Source organism: Megalobrama amblycephala, linkage group LG18 (genome assembly GCF_018812025.1).
Source record: "Megalobrama amblycephala isolate DHTTF-2021 linkage group LG18, ASM1881202v1, whole genome shotgun sequence".
In the NCBI taxonomy this organism is placed as follows: domain Eukaryota; kingdom Metazoa; phylum Chordata; class Actinopteri; order Cypriniformes; family Xenocyprididae; genus Megalobrama; species Megalobrama amblycephala.
The window spans coordinates 37525662-37543972 of NC_063061.1; the positions used below are offsets into that span (position 1 = coordinate 37525662).

The following is an 18311-nucleotide window of genomic DNA, read 5'->3' on the forward strand; positions in this document are numbered from 1 at the left end:
ACTAATAATGAGGTACATCTTTATTTATTTATTTTTTATGCCGTCTTACGTTTGATTAATTAAATTAATGCTATGCCTGACTATTAAAGTGACTATATTCTAAACTAAGTATTACACTACTGATGCTCAACACACCAGCAAATGACATCTCACCGAAACTTCAATGGAAAAGAATATGAAACATAAAACCGGGTCACTGTAAGTATTTTATCTTTGTAACTTTTCCTTAGAAGTTTCTATTTGTTTACCACTTGAATTTGGTTTGTTTGTCCTCATCCTCACCTGAACGCTGGGATCTGATGCAGGTAGACGTTCACCTGAACACGCTTCGCTCCCCGAAGCAAGAGTCCCGTGAGCTGAGAACACAAACACACACCAAATCAACATGAGATTCCCTCAAACAACCAATAAATCGCTATTCGACAACTCCTTCACATTATTCAATACAAGGCTTGTGAATTTATGAAGAGGTAATCAGATTGTAATAGACTGTAAATGTAAAATTTAAATGAATAAATTATTTTAAAATAAAAGACATTAAATAAAACAATCCAAAAATATTTAAGATTAAAAAAATATTAAATAAAAAGATCAAAATAAAATACTTACTAAAATTAAATAAATCTTAAAATTTTTAAATTAAAATAGTTTTAAAATAAAACCCATTCAATTGAAACACTAACTAAAAATGTATTAAATCATAAAAATGTATAAAACAAATAAATCATTTTAAATAAAAACCATTAAACTAAAACACTTACTTAAAATGAATTAAATCATAAGAGTGTTTATTAAAACAAATAGATTATTTTAAAATACGAACTACCAAAATAAAACACTTTTAAAAATGTATTAATATCATCAAAAGTGTTTAAAACAAATAAATTATTGTAAAACACTTTTAAAAATGTATTAAATCATGAAAATGCATAATTAAAACTAATTATTTTAAAATAAAAAATATTTTACAAAATAAAATGCTTACTAAAAATGAATTAAATCATAAATGTATAAGTAAAACAAATAAATAATTTAAAATTAAACACCATCAAAATAATCATAATACACTAAAAATTAATTAAATCACAACAATGTACAATAAAAATAAATAAATAATAATAATAATAATCATTATTATTATTAATAAAAAAAAAACATACTTATAAAATATTAAAATATATTCATATCTTTTTTAGTTTGTTTTGACCAACATTAACCAACATCAAAGAACCATAATCATGTGAATATGTTGTTGAATTATTGAAATATTTAAGTTTGGGAATCCCTGCTCTAGACAATGACAAGAGAAAAAAAAAAGTCAGCCAAGGTCATCAAGACAAACACGTATTTTCTTTAGGTTATCGTGAACTGATGGATCGTTCACAAGATCAGGAGCTTTAAAGAACGTATGGATTCTGATGGTCAGCAGTTTGATCTCATGATGATGAACATATCACGACACACATCTGCGACCCACTTAAAAACATTTCACCCACACTGGGGAGGAAGATGCTACCATCACACGTGTGCCGTGTGCAAAAGGCATGATGAGTACTGATATGACACTGCATGACACGCACCTGCATTAACACAAACCGGAGCCTGACCTCTATCCTCAAGTGAAGAGTGAATACAACAACAGAAAATATGGTAATGATTCTTTACCACAGCTGTTTACCACATTTTTACCCTCTGATACTGTTACTGTACCATGGTACTGCCAGATAATATAGGGTTGAATCTGTTCCAAGTGAACCTACACAAACACCATAAAACACACCTACAGCAAACTTTATCCTGTTGATCCGTGTCAATCCCAATCCTGCAGCACGAGCGCTTATAAAACTAAACTCCCACAGCACACAAACCAACCAAACCTCCCACCTGTTTAATGACTAACTACCTGTCGGGAAGTGGGATGCCACTGGACTAACTGGGAAATCAGATAACCTCATGCAAACATGATCAGTTTATCAGTGAGTGACTCAGACAGAAGAGTAACATGTTTGTTTGTTCTGTCAGTAACTCATAAATTCACAGATACTGTTATTCATTCATTCATACATTCATTCACTCATTCACTCACTCGCTCTGGATCTGAGGCACTGCTATCATGTCAAAACGTGAGTTTAATGATGAAAGAGAGTCTGTACTTTAACACAGAGGCCTGAAGCCTGAGTGTGGTGCGCTGACGCCCTCTTATGGCAGTGCAGATATATGAACACTAATAAAGGCATCTATGTATTTTCATGTTAAGAAATCGTGTCTGAGAAAAATATGATGTATGATATTGTTAAGACAACTAATTTAATTATTTCTGAGTAAATAATTGACTTTTAGACTGTCATTGTTCTAAAGCGAACTGATAAAAAATTGTCTGGAAAATGGAAATATTACCTGGGAAAAGTGATTGTGTATTTAAATGATTATTTTTCCAATTTCATCCATCCATCCATCCATCCATCCATCCATCCATCCATCCTTCCATATTCATCACCTACCCACCCACCCACCCATCTATCCATCCATCATTTACAGTATCCATTCATCCATATTCATCCACCAACCCATCCATCCATCATCCATACACCTATCCATCTATCATCCATCCATTCATCCATCAATCCATCCATCCATCCATCCATCCATCCAACAACCCACCCACCTATCATCCATCCATCCATACATACATCATTTATCCATCATCCATCCATCTTCATCCACCAACCCATCAATCAATCCATCAAGCCATCATCAATCCACCCACCCATCCATCCATCCATCCATCCATCATCTATACACCCATCCATCTATCATCCATCCATTCATCCAATCAACCCACCCACCTATCATCCATCCATCCATACATCATTTATGTTTACATCATTTACATCATTTATTGTTTACATCGTTTACATCATTTATTGTTTACATCGTTTACATCATTTACATCATTTATTGTTTACATCGTTTACATCATTTACATCATTTATTGGGATCCAGCTAGGCACATCCTCAATTACCCCATCAAATTCGGCCAGAAATCTTGGAGTAATCCTTGATGATCAACTGACCTTCAAAGACCACATTGCAAAGACAGCTCGGTCATGCAGATTTGCACTTTACAACATCAGGAAAATCAGGCCCTTTCTAACAGAACATGCAACACAACTTCTGGTCCAGGCTCTGGTCATTTCTAGGCTTGATTACTGCAATGCTCTTCTGGCTGGACTGCCATCATGCACAATCAAGCCTCTACAAATGATTCAGAACGCAGCAGCACGTCTCGTCTTCAACGAGCCCAAAAGAGCCCACGTCACGCCTCTCTTCATCTCTCTTCACTGGCTACCACTTGCTGCTCGCATCAAATTCAAGGCGTTGACGCTTGCTTACAGATCCACCACAGGCTCAGCACCCTCCTACTTCCACTCACTCTTACGAGTCTACACTCCTACCAGAAACCTGCGCTCATTAAAGGAGCGAAGGCTTGTGGTACCATCACAGAGAGGCACGAAATCACTTTCCAGAACATTCTCATTCACTGTCCCTTGCTGGTGGAATGATCTTCCTGCCTTCATCCGGAATGCGGAATCCCTGGCAATATTCAAAAGACAGCTGAAAACCCATCTCTTTCGTGAGCACTTAACCTCATCTTAAAAAAAAAAAAAAAAAAAAAAAAAAAAAAACCTTCTTATTCCTTTCCTTTCACTTCCTCTAATCCCTCTCTATTGTAGCTTAGGATAATCTGAGCACTGCCTATAACTTGTATTATGAGCACTTCTTGTCTATTTGCCTCGTCATGACGACTCGCTTGTTGTATTCCTCACTTGTAAGTCGCTTTGGATAAAAGCGTCTGCCAAATGAATAAATGATAAATGTAAATTTATCCATCATCCATCCATCCAATCCATCCATCCATCCATCCACCCATCCTTCCATCCATTCATCCATCCATCCATATTCATCCACCAACCCATCAATCAATCCACTGACCGACCGACCCACCCATCCATCATCCATACACCCATCCATCCATCCATCCATCATCTATACACCCATCCATCTATCATCCATCCATTCATCCAATCAATCCATCCATCTATCTATCCATTCAACAACCCACCCACCTATCATCCATCCATCCATACATCATTTATCCATCATCCATCCATCCAATCCATCCATCCATCCACCCACCCATCCTTCCATCCATTCATCCATCCATCCATATTCATCCACCAACCCATCAATCAATCCACCGACCGACCGATCATCCATCCATCCATCCATCCATCCATCCATCCACCCATCTACCCATCCAACATCCATACATCCATCCATCCATCCATCCATCCACCCATCCACCCATCCAACATCCATCACCCATCCATCCATCCATCCATCCATCCACCCACCCACCCATCCATCCATCCATCCATCCACCCATCTACCCATCCAACATCCATCCATCCATCCATCCATCCACCCACCCACCCATCCATCCATCCATCCATCCATCCACCCATCCATCCATCATACATCCATACATCCATCCATCCATCCATCCATCCACCCATCCACCCATCCAACATCCATCACCCATCCATCTATCATCCATCCATCCATACATCATTTATCCATCATCCACCAATCCATCCATCTTCATCCACCAACCCATCAATCGATCTATCAGTCCACCGACCACCCATCCATCCATTTATCCAATCAATCCATCCATCTATCCAACAACCCACCCACCCATCATCCATCCATCCATACATCATTTATCCATCATCCACCAATCCATCCATCTTCATCCACCAACCCATCAATCGATCTATCAATCCACCGACCACCCATCCATCCATTTATCCAATCAATCCATCCATCTATCCAACAACCCACCCACCCATCATCCATCCATCCATACATACATCATTTATCCATCATCCATCCATCCATCCATCCACCCATCCTTCCATCCATTCATCCATCCATCCATATTCATCCACCAACCCATCAATCTACCATCCATCCATCCATCCATTTATCCAATCAATCCATCCATCTATCCATCCAATCCATCTGTCATCCATCCATCCATACATCATTTATCCATCATCCATCATCCATCCATCCATCCATCCATCCATCTATCATCCATCCATCATTTATCCATCCATCCAATCCATCCATCCACCCATCCTTCCATCCATTCATCCATCCATCCATCCATCCATCCATATTCATCCACCAACCCATCAATCAATCTATCAATCCACCACCGACCCACCACCCATCCATCAATCTATCCATCCATCCATCCGTCCATCTATCCATCATCATCCACCATCCATCCATCCATCCACCAACCCATCCATCCATCCACCGACCATCCATCCATCCATCCATCCATCCATTTATCCAATCAATCCATCCATCTATCCATCCAACAACCCACCCACCTATCATCCATACATCCATACATCATTTATCCATCATCCATCCATCCATCATATTCATCCACCAACCCATATTCATCCACCAACCCATCAATCAATCCATCCATCTATCCATCCAACAACCCACCCATCCATCATTCATACACCCACCTATCATCCATCCATCCATCCATACATCATTTATCCATCATCCATCCACTGACCCATCCATCCATCAACCATCTATATCTATCCATCATCTATCTATCCATCCATATCCATCCATCTACGCATCCATCATCCATACACCCACCCACCCATCCATCTTTCATCCATCCATATGCATCCATCCATCCATCCATACACTTTTATTTCCCATATGTGAGAGTGCAGCAGGTTTGTATGTGACAGAGGTTTTCAGGGCGGCTAAACACACGTACTGGGTTGATGTCAATGACCGTCTCGTGCTCCTCCTTCTTGGGATTCATCCCGAAAACATCCTGGACAAACTTGTCATCTGCCTGGTAGAAGTGAGGGGAGGACATGATGATGGGCGCACCTGAGAGGAGACACACACACACACAGGCGTCAGCGGGCCATCCAGCGTCTGTTCTGTCACAAACAACATTCACACTGACCTTCTTTACACACACTGGCATTGAGGAGGCCGGAGCCGAGACAGTTACCGGTCGGCACACAGAAGCCTGCGTTATCTGGGTTAATCGTAAGATTAGCGAAAACCTCGCTGGGTGGAACAAAACGGAAACCAGGAACCCCTTGAACGCTCACGTCAGACTCGTACAGAGCATAAATTGACCTGTCAACACAAAAAACACACTGATACAGCTGAAGAGACGCAATTCATTTGAGTCAAATAATCAAAGAGTCAGATGTGTTTCAGTTTGACCTACTTCTCAGATTTTTATTGGCTTTGTTTGTCACTATAATTACCCTGTAAACTTTAACATGGTTCCGGCTAAAGGATTGTTTCTGTTACTGTGATGTAACGCATTTTTATGTTTAGTAATCACTTCTGTAAACTGCTGAATAGTTGTGCTTGTGATCAGCTGATTCTGATTCAAACCACATGAAGACCGACTCACATTTGACCTATATACACGACAGGGTAAAAATCACTTATTTAGGAAAAACGCTTGGTGACACAAAAACCTTTTCTGATGCAAAGACCTTTCAGATAAACCAGTGTAACAGGTCACATGTTCAGACCCAATATGATCAATACTGAATCAATAAGAGCATTTATAAACAGCTCAGCAACTATTATTAATCATTTCTAGAAAATTTGCAATAAAAAATACAATAATATAATATGTCTATTTTTATTCAAGATTTGGCAAATTAATATGAATATTAAATATTTTTATTAAGTTAATAATAAGCCAAATTAAATCTAAATTTAAATAAAGAAGCGTATATAATCATATATTAATATTCATCATATTATTATATTAACCATATATCATTTAAGATTATATCGACATACATCACATATTAATAGTCATGATATTATCATATACCCTACTGTTCAAATTTTTGGGGTTGGATCTTTTAATTTTTTCTCTTCTGCTCACCAAGGCTGCATTTAATTAATCAAAAATACAGTAAAAATTTTAAAATATTTTTACAATTTAAATAACTGTTTTCTATGTGAATATATAGTAAAGTGTAATTTATTCCTGAGATCAAAGCTGAATTTTCAGCATCATTACTCCAGTCTTCAGTGTCACATGATCCTTCAGAAATCATTCTAATATGATGATTTGCTGCTCAAGAAACATTTATGATTATTATCAATGTTGAAAACAGTTCATATTTTTTTGGAAGCCATGATACATTTTATTTTTCAGAATTCTTTGATGAATAGAGTTCAAACGATCAGCATTTATATAAAATAGAAATATTTTGTAGCATTATAAATGTCTTATGTCTGATCAATTTAATGTGTCCTTACTGAATAAAAGTATTAATTTCTCTCTCAAAAGAATGTGTATGTTAAAAAATATTGTGTGTGTTAATGCTAAATACTAACAGTATTTCACTGTAGAAATGTCGAAATCCTCACCTGCACAGATCAGAGGAGAATATGTAAAGTTTCTCAGTTTTTGTGACGATCGGATGGAAAGACGCTCCGTCGGTGCCGTTGATCATGTTACACTCGTCTGAACTCCACCAGTTTAATGAACTGACAAACAGAGCAAATAATCCATAATTCAATCTTCTCTGAGCACATGCTGATTGTGCAGCTCGTTTGAAATCCATTCATGAATCTTCTGGAGATAAAACGAGTTTACCTCTGTCCGTTCCACTCGTCTATACGAGCAAAGTCCTGATAATTCTTCTTCCCCGTAAAGAACACATAATCACCGTCATCTGTGCCGTTTTTCTGAAACATAATCAATGACATGAGAATGAAACAGTTAACAGATGAACTAAACAGAGAAACACACATATCAGCTGCTTTGATTAGCCATCGACTGAAACTGAAACTTCAATAGCAACATAATACACAACATCAGGCATAACATCATGACACTGACAGGTGAAGTGAGTAACACTGATCATCTCTTCATCACGGCACCTGTTAGTGGGTGGATATATTAGGCAGCAAGTGAACATTTTGTCCTCAAAGTTGATGTTAGAAGCAGGAAAAATGCTTTGAGTGAGTTTGACTGTGATGGCTAGACGACTGGGTCAGAGCATCTCCAAAACTGCAGCTCTTGTGGGTGTTCCCGGTCTGCAGTGGTCAGCATCTATCAAAAGTGCTCCAAGGAAGGAACAGTGGTGAACCGGCGACAGGGTCATGGGCGGCCGAGGCTCATTGGCTGCATTTACAGGTGATGGTCATATAATTATTATTATTATTTCACTAATTCCATTCAGAAAGTGAAACTTGTATATTATATTCATTCATTACACACAGACTGATATATTTCAAATGTTTATTTCTTTTCATTTTGATGATTATAACTGACAACTAAGGAAAATCCCAAATTCAGTATCTCAGAAAATTAGAATATTACTTAAGACCAATACAAAGAAAGGATTTTTAGAAATCTTGGCCAACTGAAAAGTATGAGCATGTACAGCACGCAATACTTAGTTGGGGCTCCTTTTGCCTGAATTACTGCAGCAATGCGGCGTGGCATGGAGTCGATCAGTCTGTGGTACTGCTCAGGTGTTATGAGAGCCCAGGTTGCTCTGATAGTGGCCTTCAGCTCTTCTGCATTGTTGGGTCTGGCATATCGCATCTTCCTCTTCACAATACCCCATAGATTTTCTATGGGGTTAAGGTCAGGCGAGTTTGCTGGCCAATTAAGAACAGGGATACCATGGTCCTTAAACCAGGTACTGGTAGCTTTGGCACTGTGTGCAGGTGCAAAGTCCTGTTGGAAAATGAAATCTGCATCTCCATAAAGTTGGTCAGCAGCAGGAAGCATGAAGTGCTCTAAAACTTCCTGGTATACGGCTGCGTTGACCTTGGACCTCAGAAAACACAGTGGACCAACACCAGCAGATGACATGGCACCCCAAACCATCACTGACTGTGGAAACTTTACACTGGACCTCAAGCAATGTGGATTGTGTGCCTCTCCTGTCTTCCTCCAGACTCTGGGACCCTGATTTCCAAAGGAAATGCAAAATTTACTTTCATCAGAGAACATAACTTTGGACCACTCAGCAGCAGTCCAGTCCTTTTTGTCTTTAGACGCTTCTGACGCTGTCTGTTGTTCAAGAGTGGCTTGACACAAGGAATGCGACAGCTGAAACCCATGTCTTGCATACGTCTGTGCGTAGTGGTTCTTGAAGCACTGTCTCCAGCTGCAGTCCACTCTTTGTGGATCTCCCCCACATTTTTGAATGGATTTTGTTTCACAATCCTCTCCAGGGTGCGGTTATCCCTATTGCTTGTACACTTTTTTCTACCACATCTTTTCCTTCCCTTCACCTCTCTATTAATGTGCTTGGACACAGAGCTCTGTGAACAGCCAGCCTCTTTTGCAGTGACCTTTTGTGTCTTGCCCTCCTTGTGCAAGGTGTCAATGGTCGTCTTTTGGACAACTGTCAAGTCAGCAGTCTTCCCCATGATTGTGTAGCCTACAGAACTAGACTGAGAAACCATTTAAAGGCCTTTGCAGGTGTTTTGAGTTAATTAGCTGATTAGAGTGTGGCACCAGTTGTCTTCAATATTGAACCTTTTCACAATATTCTAATTTTCTGAATTTGAGATACTGAATTTGGGATTTTCCTTAGTTGTCAGTTATAATCATCAAAATTAAAATAAATAAACATTTGAAATATATCAGTCTGTGTGTAATGAATGAATATAATATACAAGTTTCACTTTTTGAATGGAATTAGTGAAATAAATCAACTTTTTGATGATATTCTAATTATATGACCATCACCTGTACACTGTAAGTCTTAATGCACAGATCCGATCTTTTGACCATATCCCATTTTATTGGTCAGTGTGTTTACATTCACTTTAGACGCAACTGGTATCCGATATCTGTGTTTACATTACTTCCTGCCCCAAAATGGTCGTCACTGATAGTTTTACATGCACATAGCAGACCCTCGGTTTCTGAATGGCGTGCTATTAAAGGTGCCATCGAACGTTTTTTTTACAAGATGTAATATACGTCTAAGGTGTCCCCTGAATGTGTCTGTGAAGTTTCAGCTCAAAATACCCCATAGATTTTTTTTTAAATAATTTTTTTAACTGCCTATTTTGGGGCATCATTAACTATGCACCGATTCAGGGGCTGCTGGCCCTTTAAATCTCATGCTCCCTGCCCATTGAGCTCGCAACTCTATAATACAGTGCATTTACAAAGTTCACACAGCTAATATAACCCTCAAATGGATCTTTACAAGATGTTCGTCATGTATGCTGCATGCATGCTTCGGGTCATGTGAGTATAGTGTTTATTTGGGTGTTTATATTTGATTCTGAATGAGTTTGATAGTACTCCGTGGCTAAAGCTAACATTAGACACTGTTGGAGAGATTTATAAAGAATGAAGTTGTGTTTATGAATTATACAGACTGCAAGTGTTTAAAAATGAAAATAGCGACGGCTCTTGTCTCCATGAATACAGTAATAAACGATGGTGTGGCAGGGAGGGCGTGGTTCAGTGAAGTCTGCAGCAGGAGAGAGAGTCGGGAGACGCGTGGTGAGTGAGTGGGTTAATTGTAAATCACGAACACCTGTTTCTAATTCCAGTAATTGGCACGGAGACAGGATAAAACACCAGGAGAAGCAGGAGTGTGAGAGAGAGAGAGGGACTGCTGACTGAGAGACACTGGGACTGAGCTGGAGAGCACTACTGGAGTGAAGCCCGTCTGTGGATGTGGATTGTTTATTGTGCGTTGCACAGACTTTTGTTTGGACATCTTGTTATTGAAATAAAAACTCAGTCAGCAGTCAAAGTCGACCCTGTCCTCTTCCTTCCCTACGAACTTGAACTTGTTATACTGGTGTCGAAACCCAGGAAGGAAGAAGGGAGCCGCCGCCATGCACTCGACGTCTGCCCAGCCGTTTGCGGAAATCATCTCATCCCTCGCGGTCATGCAACAGGAACATCATCAAGCCCTGCTGGAAGCCCAGCAGGAAGACCGTGAGAGGTTCTGGAGCTGGATTGACCAGGAGGTTCGTGCTAAGACCACCAGCACACTCGCTGCACCCACCCACCTGCCACTGAATAAAATGGGGCCACAAGATAACCCAGAGGCCTTCATGGACTTATTTGAAAGATCGACGGAGGCTTCTGGGTGGCCCCGGGGGGAGTGGCCGGTGCGCCTGATCCCCCTGTTATCAGGAAAAGCGCAGGTGGCGGCTTAGCAGCTCCCTGTACAGAACCTCCTGGTCTTCGACGATCTCAAGCAGGCCATCCTACAGCGCGTCGGCCGGACCCCGGAACAACATCGCCAGTGCTTCCGCTCACTGGGGCTGGGGGAGTCCAGCCGGCCATTCCAGATGGTCCAACAGCTCCGGGACTCCTGCCGCAAATGGCTGCTGGCCGACGGAAGCGACGTGGAGCAAGTCATCGATCGGGTGGTGCTGGAACAGTTTACCACTCGGCTTCCGAAGAAAACGGCCGAGTGGGTCCAGTGCCACCGGCCCACGTCGCTGGATTCGGTCATCCATCTGGCAGAGGACCATATGGTGGCGTGCCCAGGGGTCGGCGAACTTTTACCATCAATCTCTCTCTCTCCTTCTGTTCCCCTCTCTCTCTCTAGACCTGTCCCTCTCCCCAGGTCTCGTCCGCCCTGCCCGCCTCGTGTTCCGCCCCGGGGAACTTGGATCAGTTTCTGGATCTAGAGCCTTGCCCAAGGGGCGGGACTGTCTGCTGTCGGGCTGGACCCCGCTCCTGTTTCTCCCCTCTCTACGCGCCAACAATTTAACCCACTCTCTGCCACGAGAGCGGCGGGTAGGTCTGGGCCGGTCTGTTGGCGTTGCGGGGACCCGGAGCATTTCGTGGACAGGTCTCCTGTCATTGAGGTGGGGAGAATGATCCGGGTCCCGGACGACCCGCAGACTGCCCCTGGTCAAGCTAGCCGGTACCAAATACCTGTGAGTATCAAGGGGGGTACCTATCAGGCTTTGGTGGACTCAGGTTGTAACCAACCTCCGTTCATCAAAGCCTGATTTTGTCCGGGCCATTGGATACAAACCGCATGGTTAGGGTGCGGTGTGTGCACGGGGATGTGGTGGAATATCCTATGGTGCCAGTTATTATTCAATTCAGGGGTCAAAAGCATAGTGTTGAGGTGGCAGTTAACCCGCACCTCCGGCATCCGTTAATTTTGGGAACCAATTGGCCAGCGTTTACTGAATTATTGGGGGCTTTATGTACGGATGCCTCTTGGGGAAAAAATGCACCGGAGAGGAACGCGAGTGTGCAGGCGGGAGAGACTGAACCGGGACCACTGGGTACTGCCTCAGGGGAACAGAGCAAAATTGAGAGACTTATTCTCTCGGAGCACAATGATTTTCCCCTGGAGCAGTCTCAGGATGAGACGCTGAAACGTGCATTTGAACAGGTCACTACCATCGACGGTCAGCCTCTCCATCCTGGACAACCGCTTACTTATCCATATTTTGCAATTATAAAAAATAGGTTGTATCGAGTGACCCAAGACGCTCAGACAAAAGAAGATACAACCCAGTTGTTAGTTCCTAGGAGCTGCAGGGAAATGCTTTTTCAAGCGGCTCATTCTAATCCAATGGCTGGTCATTTAGGACAGGTGACGACACTGAATGTCAGTTGGTCAACCCACCGGCCACCCCAAAAGCGCCTTTGCGCCCCCTCCCATTAATGCAGGTCCCCTTCGAGAGAATTGGCATGGACCTCATTGGGCCATTAGAGCGATCAGCACGAGGACATTGTTTTGCATTAGTCATTGTGGATTATGCAACACGATATCCCGAAGCAGTGGCTCTCCGCAACATTTCCGCTAAGAGTGTTGCTGACGCACTGTTTTCTTTAATCTCCCGAGTGGGGATTCCCAACTTTTGGCGTCTTCCTGTACGAATTTACGAATCATTGTTTTAAGCGTGCGATTAAAACGTTCGACCAGCCCTTCCGTTTGTGGGTGAAAGACGCTGGCACGAATCGATTTAATGCTCAATAATTCATAAAGTTCACGTAATGTCCGTGACATAAATGCCGTGCCCTGATCAGTGAGGATTTCCTTGGGAATCCCCACTCGGGGGGCGCAAAGGCGCTTTTATCTGAACACAAGAAAAAAATAGTTCAGGAAGAATTAGGAGCGATGCTTGAAATGGGGGTAATAGAGGAATCCAGCAGTAACTGGGCGAGCCCGATAGTTTTGGTTCCCAAAACGGACGGCTCAGTTCGGTTCTGTGTGGATTACTGCAAGGTGAACGCTGTGTCGAAATTCGATGCGTATCCAATGCCACGGGTGGACGAATTGCTTGACCGGCTCCGTACGGCTCGCTTTTATTCGACATTGGACTTAACAAAGGGATATTGGCAGATCCCCTTGTCGCCATTATCCAAAGAAAAGACAGCTTTCACGACGCCGTTTGGATTACACCAATTTGTTACTCTTCCGTTCGGGCTGTTCGGGGCACCGGCCACCTTTCAGCGTCTCATGGATAAAATTTTGCGGCCCCATGGTGCATATGCTGCTGCTTATCTGGATGATATTATTATCTTCAGTAATGACTGGCAGCGGCATATGCAGCATTTGAGGGCCGTCCTGAGATCGCTGAGGGGGGCCGGGCTCACGGCCAACCCGAAGAAGTGTGCGATTGGGCGCGTGGAAGTAAGGTATCTGGGCTTCCACTTGGGACATGGACAGGTGCGTCCCCAAATTGATAAGACAGCAGCGATTGCGACCTGTCTGCGCCCTAAGACCAAAAAGGAGGTTAGACAGTTCCTCGGGCTGGCGGGATATTATAGAAGGTTTGTACATAATTATTCGGACCTCACCATCCCGTTGACTGATCTAACTAAAAAGAAGGCACCAGATACGGTCCAGTGGACGGAGCTGTGCCAGCAGGCCTTTACCCAGGTGAAGGCTGCTCTATGTGGCGGGCCATTGCTTCACTCTCCTGATTTTTCTCTCCCTTTTTTGTTGCAGACTGACGCGTCGGACAGGGGGCTGGGTGCTGTCCTGTCCCAGGAGATAGAGGGGGAGGATCGGCCGGTGCTGTAGATTAGCCGTAAGCTCTCTAAGAGAGAAGCTAAGTACAGCACCGTGGAGAAGGAGTGTCTTGCCATCAGGTGGGCCATCCTCACCCTCCGCTATTATCTCCTGGGAGATAAGCCACGCAAAATCACGTTCAGTATCGAAGATGAATCGACTTCGATAATGAACCCGATTTTGCGTGGCTTATCAGTGAATTACGGCTCTGTCTATTAAAAGGTGCTCCATTTTAAAGCAGGTGATGGCGATTTAGCGGTAATCAGGGAACCGGCTTTACTGACGAAATGCGCGTGAGAATCGCATGCGATATATCGCCCAGCCCTAATTTATATATATGTCGAGTGGCCATGATCACCTGTCAGAATGGATAAGTTAACAGCTGTCAGTGTATCATGGACGTATTGCAGCGCAAAATCTGACTGGAAAATAAAGGTAGTTTGCGTTTGATATTTTATCTACAGTTATTAGTTTAAGAATTCATTTTTTTTTTATGAAATTGAGCGAGGGAAAGAGAGAGAGAGTAGCTACAGTGAAGCTTTTGGCTTATAAGAAAAACAACACACCGGTCTCTTTTAAATTAGCCGGACAAAGGTGCTGAATGTATGTGTGTGTGCGCAATTTCTTTCTTGAAATAGATAACGTTAGACATATAAAGTTAACACCTCAATAATAAAGCTGCGATTTTTCAGTGCTAGTGCATACAAGCACATCTGCTTCATAACACAGCATTAAAGCTACCTTTTAGTAAGCAAACGTGTCGCCCTCGCCTTGTGATGGCTTGGAATTCCAATGGGAATCGGACATGCATGTTTAGACGTAGGTCACATGTCCAGAGATTGGATATGTATCGGATTTAAAACCACATTTGTAAGTGGCTCAGATCGGATGCGGAAAAATCGGATCTTGTATGGATTTTTGTGTTTACACGTGTGCAACTAATTCCGATCTGTGTCAGATGTGAGCAAAGATCGGATGTTTTGTGCCAGTGTAAACGCAGCCATTGATACACGTGTGGTCCGATCCAACAGACGAGTTACTGTAACTCAAACTGCTCCAGAAGTTAATGCTGGTTCTGATAGAAAGGTGTCAGAATACACAGTGCATCAGTTTGTTGCGTATGGGGCGGCAGATCAGTCAGGGTGCCTATGCTGACCCCTGTCCACCGCCGAAAGAGCCAACAGTGGACACATGAGCATCAGAACTGGATATATGTGTATACTGAACCTAAAAATCAGTTAATGTAGGGACAGTTACTGACTGATGCTAAAAACCTCAAATGACTCTAACCTTGTAGAAAAGTCCGAAGTGGTCGTCCAGCGCAGGCTCAACAATCTTGAATTCTTTAAGCAGCGGGTCTTCGTAACCCCACAGCAGGTCACCGACCCTGAACGTCTTGAACACGCCGACGCTCAGGGATTTCATCAGGTCAGAGATAATGCGACTGACTAAGAAGGTATCTTTGTATTTATCCATCACGGTCTGAAGTCAAAAACACACACATACACAGTGAATCAGCTCATCTCAGATGCCATTTCTTAATGGAAAGTATCATTTTCTTACTGTTATTTTGACTTTGGAGTGAAATGTGACATGCTTTCCACCTGTTAAACACGTGACACACTCTCATTTCTCTGTGGTTTTAGTATGTCAGATCATAATCTCACCACAGCGGGGATGTTGACCGTCCGAACGAGGTCGTCCTCAGAGCCGCGTGACATGTCAGGCTCAAACACGTATGTTTTTGGATTGACAGCCTGAACTCTGGTTCCGTTGTCCATAAATTTCACATCCTCTTTTGGTCGATACTCCCTGAAAGAGGAAATTCAAGTATTCAGATCTGGTTGTTATTGACCAAAGAAAACAGCAATGTCACGAAACTGAGCTACTTTTCAACAACACATCATGTGATTCAGATAAATAAATACTAAGATCTGAAGCCCTGAAGCTGTTGATACATGGGTGCCGCTGTTTTTTAGGAACAGTTTTTGATGTGTCATAAAACTTGTGGAGGAGAAACTGCAGCAAATCAGCATATTATTCTGAAGGATCATGTGACACTGAAGACTGGAGTAATGATGATGAAAATTCAGCTTTGATCACAGGAATAAATTACACTTTACTATATATTCACATAGAAAACAGATATTTAAATTGTAATAATATTTCACAATTTTTACTGTATTTTTGATCAAATAAATGCAGAATTGCTGAGCAGAAGAGACAGTCTATTGTATGTCACATGTCATGGCTCACCTGTACGTGTACGGGCCGATCTCTATGACAGAGGGTTTGTCTCCGTTCAGAACCTCTTCTGGATTGGTCAGATTAAAGAAGTAAAACTGCATGTAAACAGGCGGAGGCGGGTTTTGCCACACCGAAAACGCTTCTGTACCATTTTCCAGAACTACTTGCTGTAAGGGAAAGTGAATTGTGGGTTAAAATGACCAGAGCTACTCATATTTTAGGAAGAGAAACACATAAAACTACTTTAGTGCAAGAGACAGCTTCTTAATATTATATATTTATAATATACAATTCAAAGTGCACATTTATAAAAATGTGTGTAAAAAAAAAAAAAGATATTTTCTGGACATGGTATTATCTAATTTCTCTTCTTAAGCATATGGCTTATGAATATGATATTAATTCGACACCATGGTATTATGGAATTAAATTTCATAGTAATAATGCTAGAAAAATTTTTTTGGGATATAATAATATAATGTGAGAAGAAAATCATAATACTGCATAATAATAATAATAATAATAATAATAATAATATAATATTATTAAACAATATACAATGATAATATAATAAATTACTATATTTTGTAATATTATGTGAGGAGAAAATTATAATACTACATAATAATAATAATAATAATAATAATATATTACATAATGTAATATTATTATACAATATACTATGATGTTATTATATAATAAATTACTTTATTTTGTAATATTATGTAAGAATATCATAATACTACTACTAATACTAATAAAATATATCATATCTTATATTATAATATATATTGCATAATATTATGTTTGATTTATACAATATAATATAATTATACAATATACTATGATATTATAACAAATTATTATATTATATATTATAAGATTTTATTCATAACATGTGTGGAGAAAATCATAATAAGAATATTCTGAAAAAATAATCCTAATACTAATATTACTAACATAACAAAATAGTACATATTATATTACAATACATAATATATAATAATATAGTTGATAATCCATATATATGTATAACATATTATATTGCAATATATATTAGATAATAATATGTTTGATACACACACACAGACTATGGATTTATATATTTATATTTCATAATATAAATGTAATAATATTATTTAATACATATATATATATATATATATATATATATATATATATATATATATATATGAATGATAAAATAAATATTAATAATAACATTTAATAATATCAAATATTATATTGTATTATTATTTATCTTCATAATATGTGAGGGGAAAATTATACTACTACTACTACTACTACTACTACTAATAATAATAATATTTGATTTATATATTATAATATTTTATATTATGATATAAACATACTATATAATATTGTTTTATTTATATAAAACATATCTCTACTATGTTTATTTTTGTCACAGTATCTATATGAAAAACGTGATATGAATGAAAAACACATGAACATATGAACACACACACACACACACACACACACACACACTCACTGACCTCCTTTATTCTGTTGTTTAAGAGCTTCAGAAAGACTTGCGACACAACCATCGCAATCCCGGCGATTAACAGCAGAATGCAGATCAACCCAGTACCCCAAACACAGCAGGACCGGACCCACATGATCCGCTCGGTTCGGACACAGAGGCACAAAGAGACAGAGCAGCTGGTCCGGACGGAGAGTGTTTACATGTGTCAGGAACTCAGCAGCACAGCGACAGCGAAACACACACTGAGCGGAAAATAGCCGTTTAACGAGACACAGTCCGTGTGATCCTGCAGGGGGCGCTCGATGGCTCAATAAACCCGATCCTCACGACGATTTTTGCCTTATTTGAGATATCTGTCATCTGTAAAGTACAAACATTTAAAAATATTACTTCAAAAGATTATTATATGACATCTA

The 18311-nt window shown here is 40.5% G+C and overlaps 1 protein-coding gene across 1 annotated transcript; it reads right to left on the minus strand.

Moving 5' to 3' along the window:
• Positions 1 to 232: 232 nt before the first annotated feature.
• LOC125252968 (lysosome membrane protein 2-like) lies at positions 233 to 18183 on the minus strand. Its single transcript, XM_048166688.1, has 9 exons — positions 17906 to 18183; positions 16395 to 16552; positions 15806 to 15950; positions 15429 to 15620; positions 7754 to 7845; positions 7525 to 7644; positions 6080 to 6258; positions 5882 to 6000; positions 233 to 356 (listed from the first exon to the last, which is right to left on the minus strand). The coding sequence occupies exons 1-9, from the start codon at positions 18026 to 18028 to the stop codon at positions 279 to 281; spliced, it is 1206 nt and encodes a 401-aa protein (XP_048022645.1). The 5' UTR covers positions 18029 to 18183; the 3' UTR covers positions 233 to 278.
• Positions 18184 to 18311: the final 128 nt, after the last annotated feature.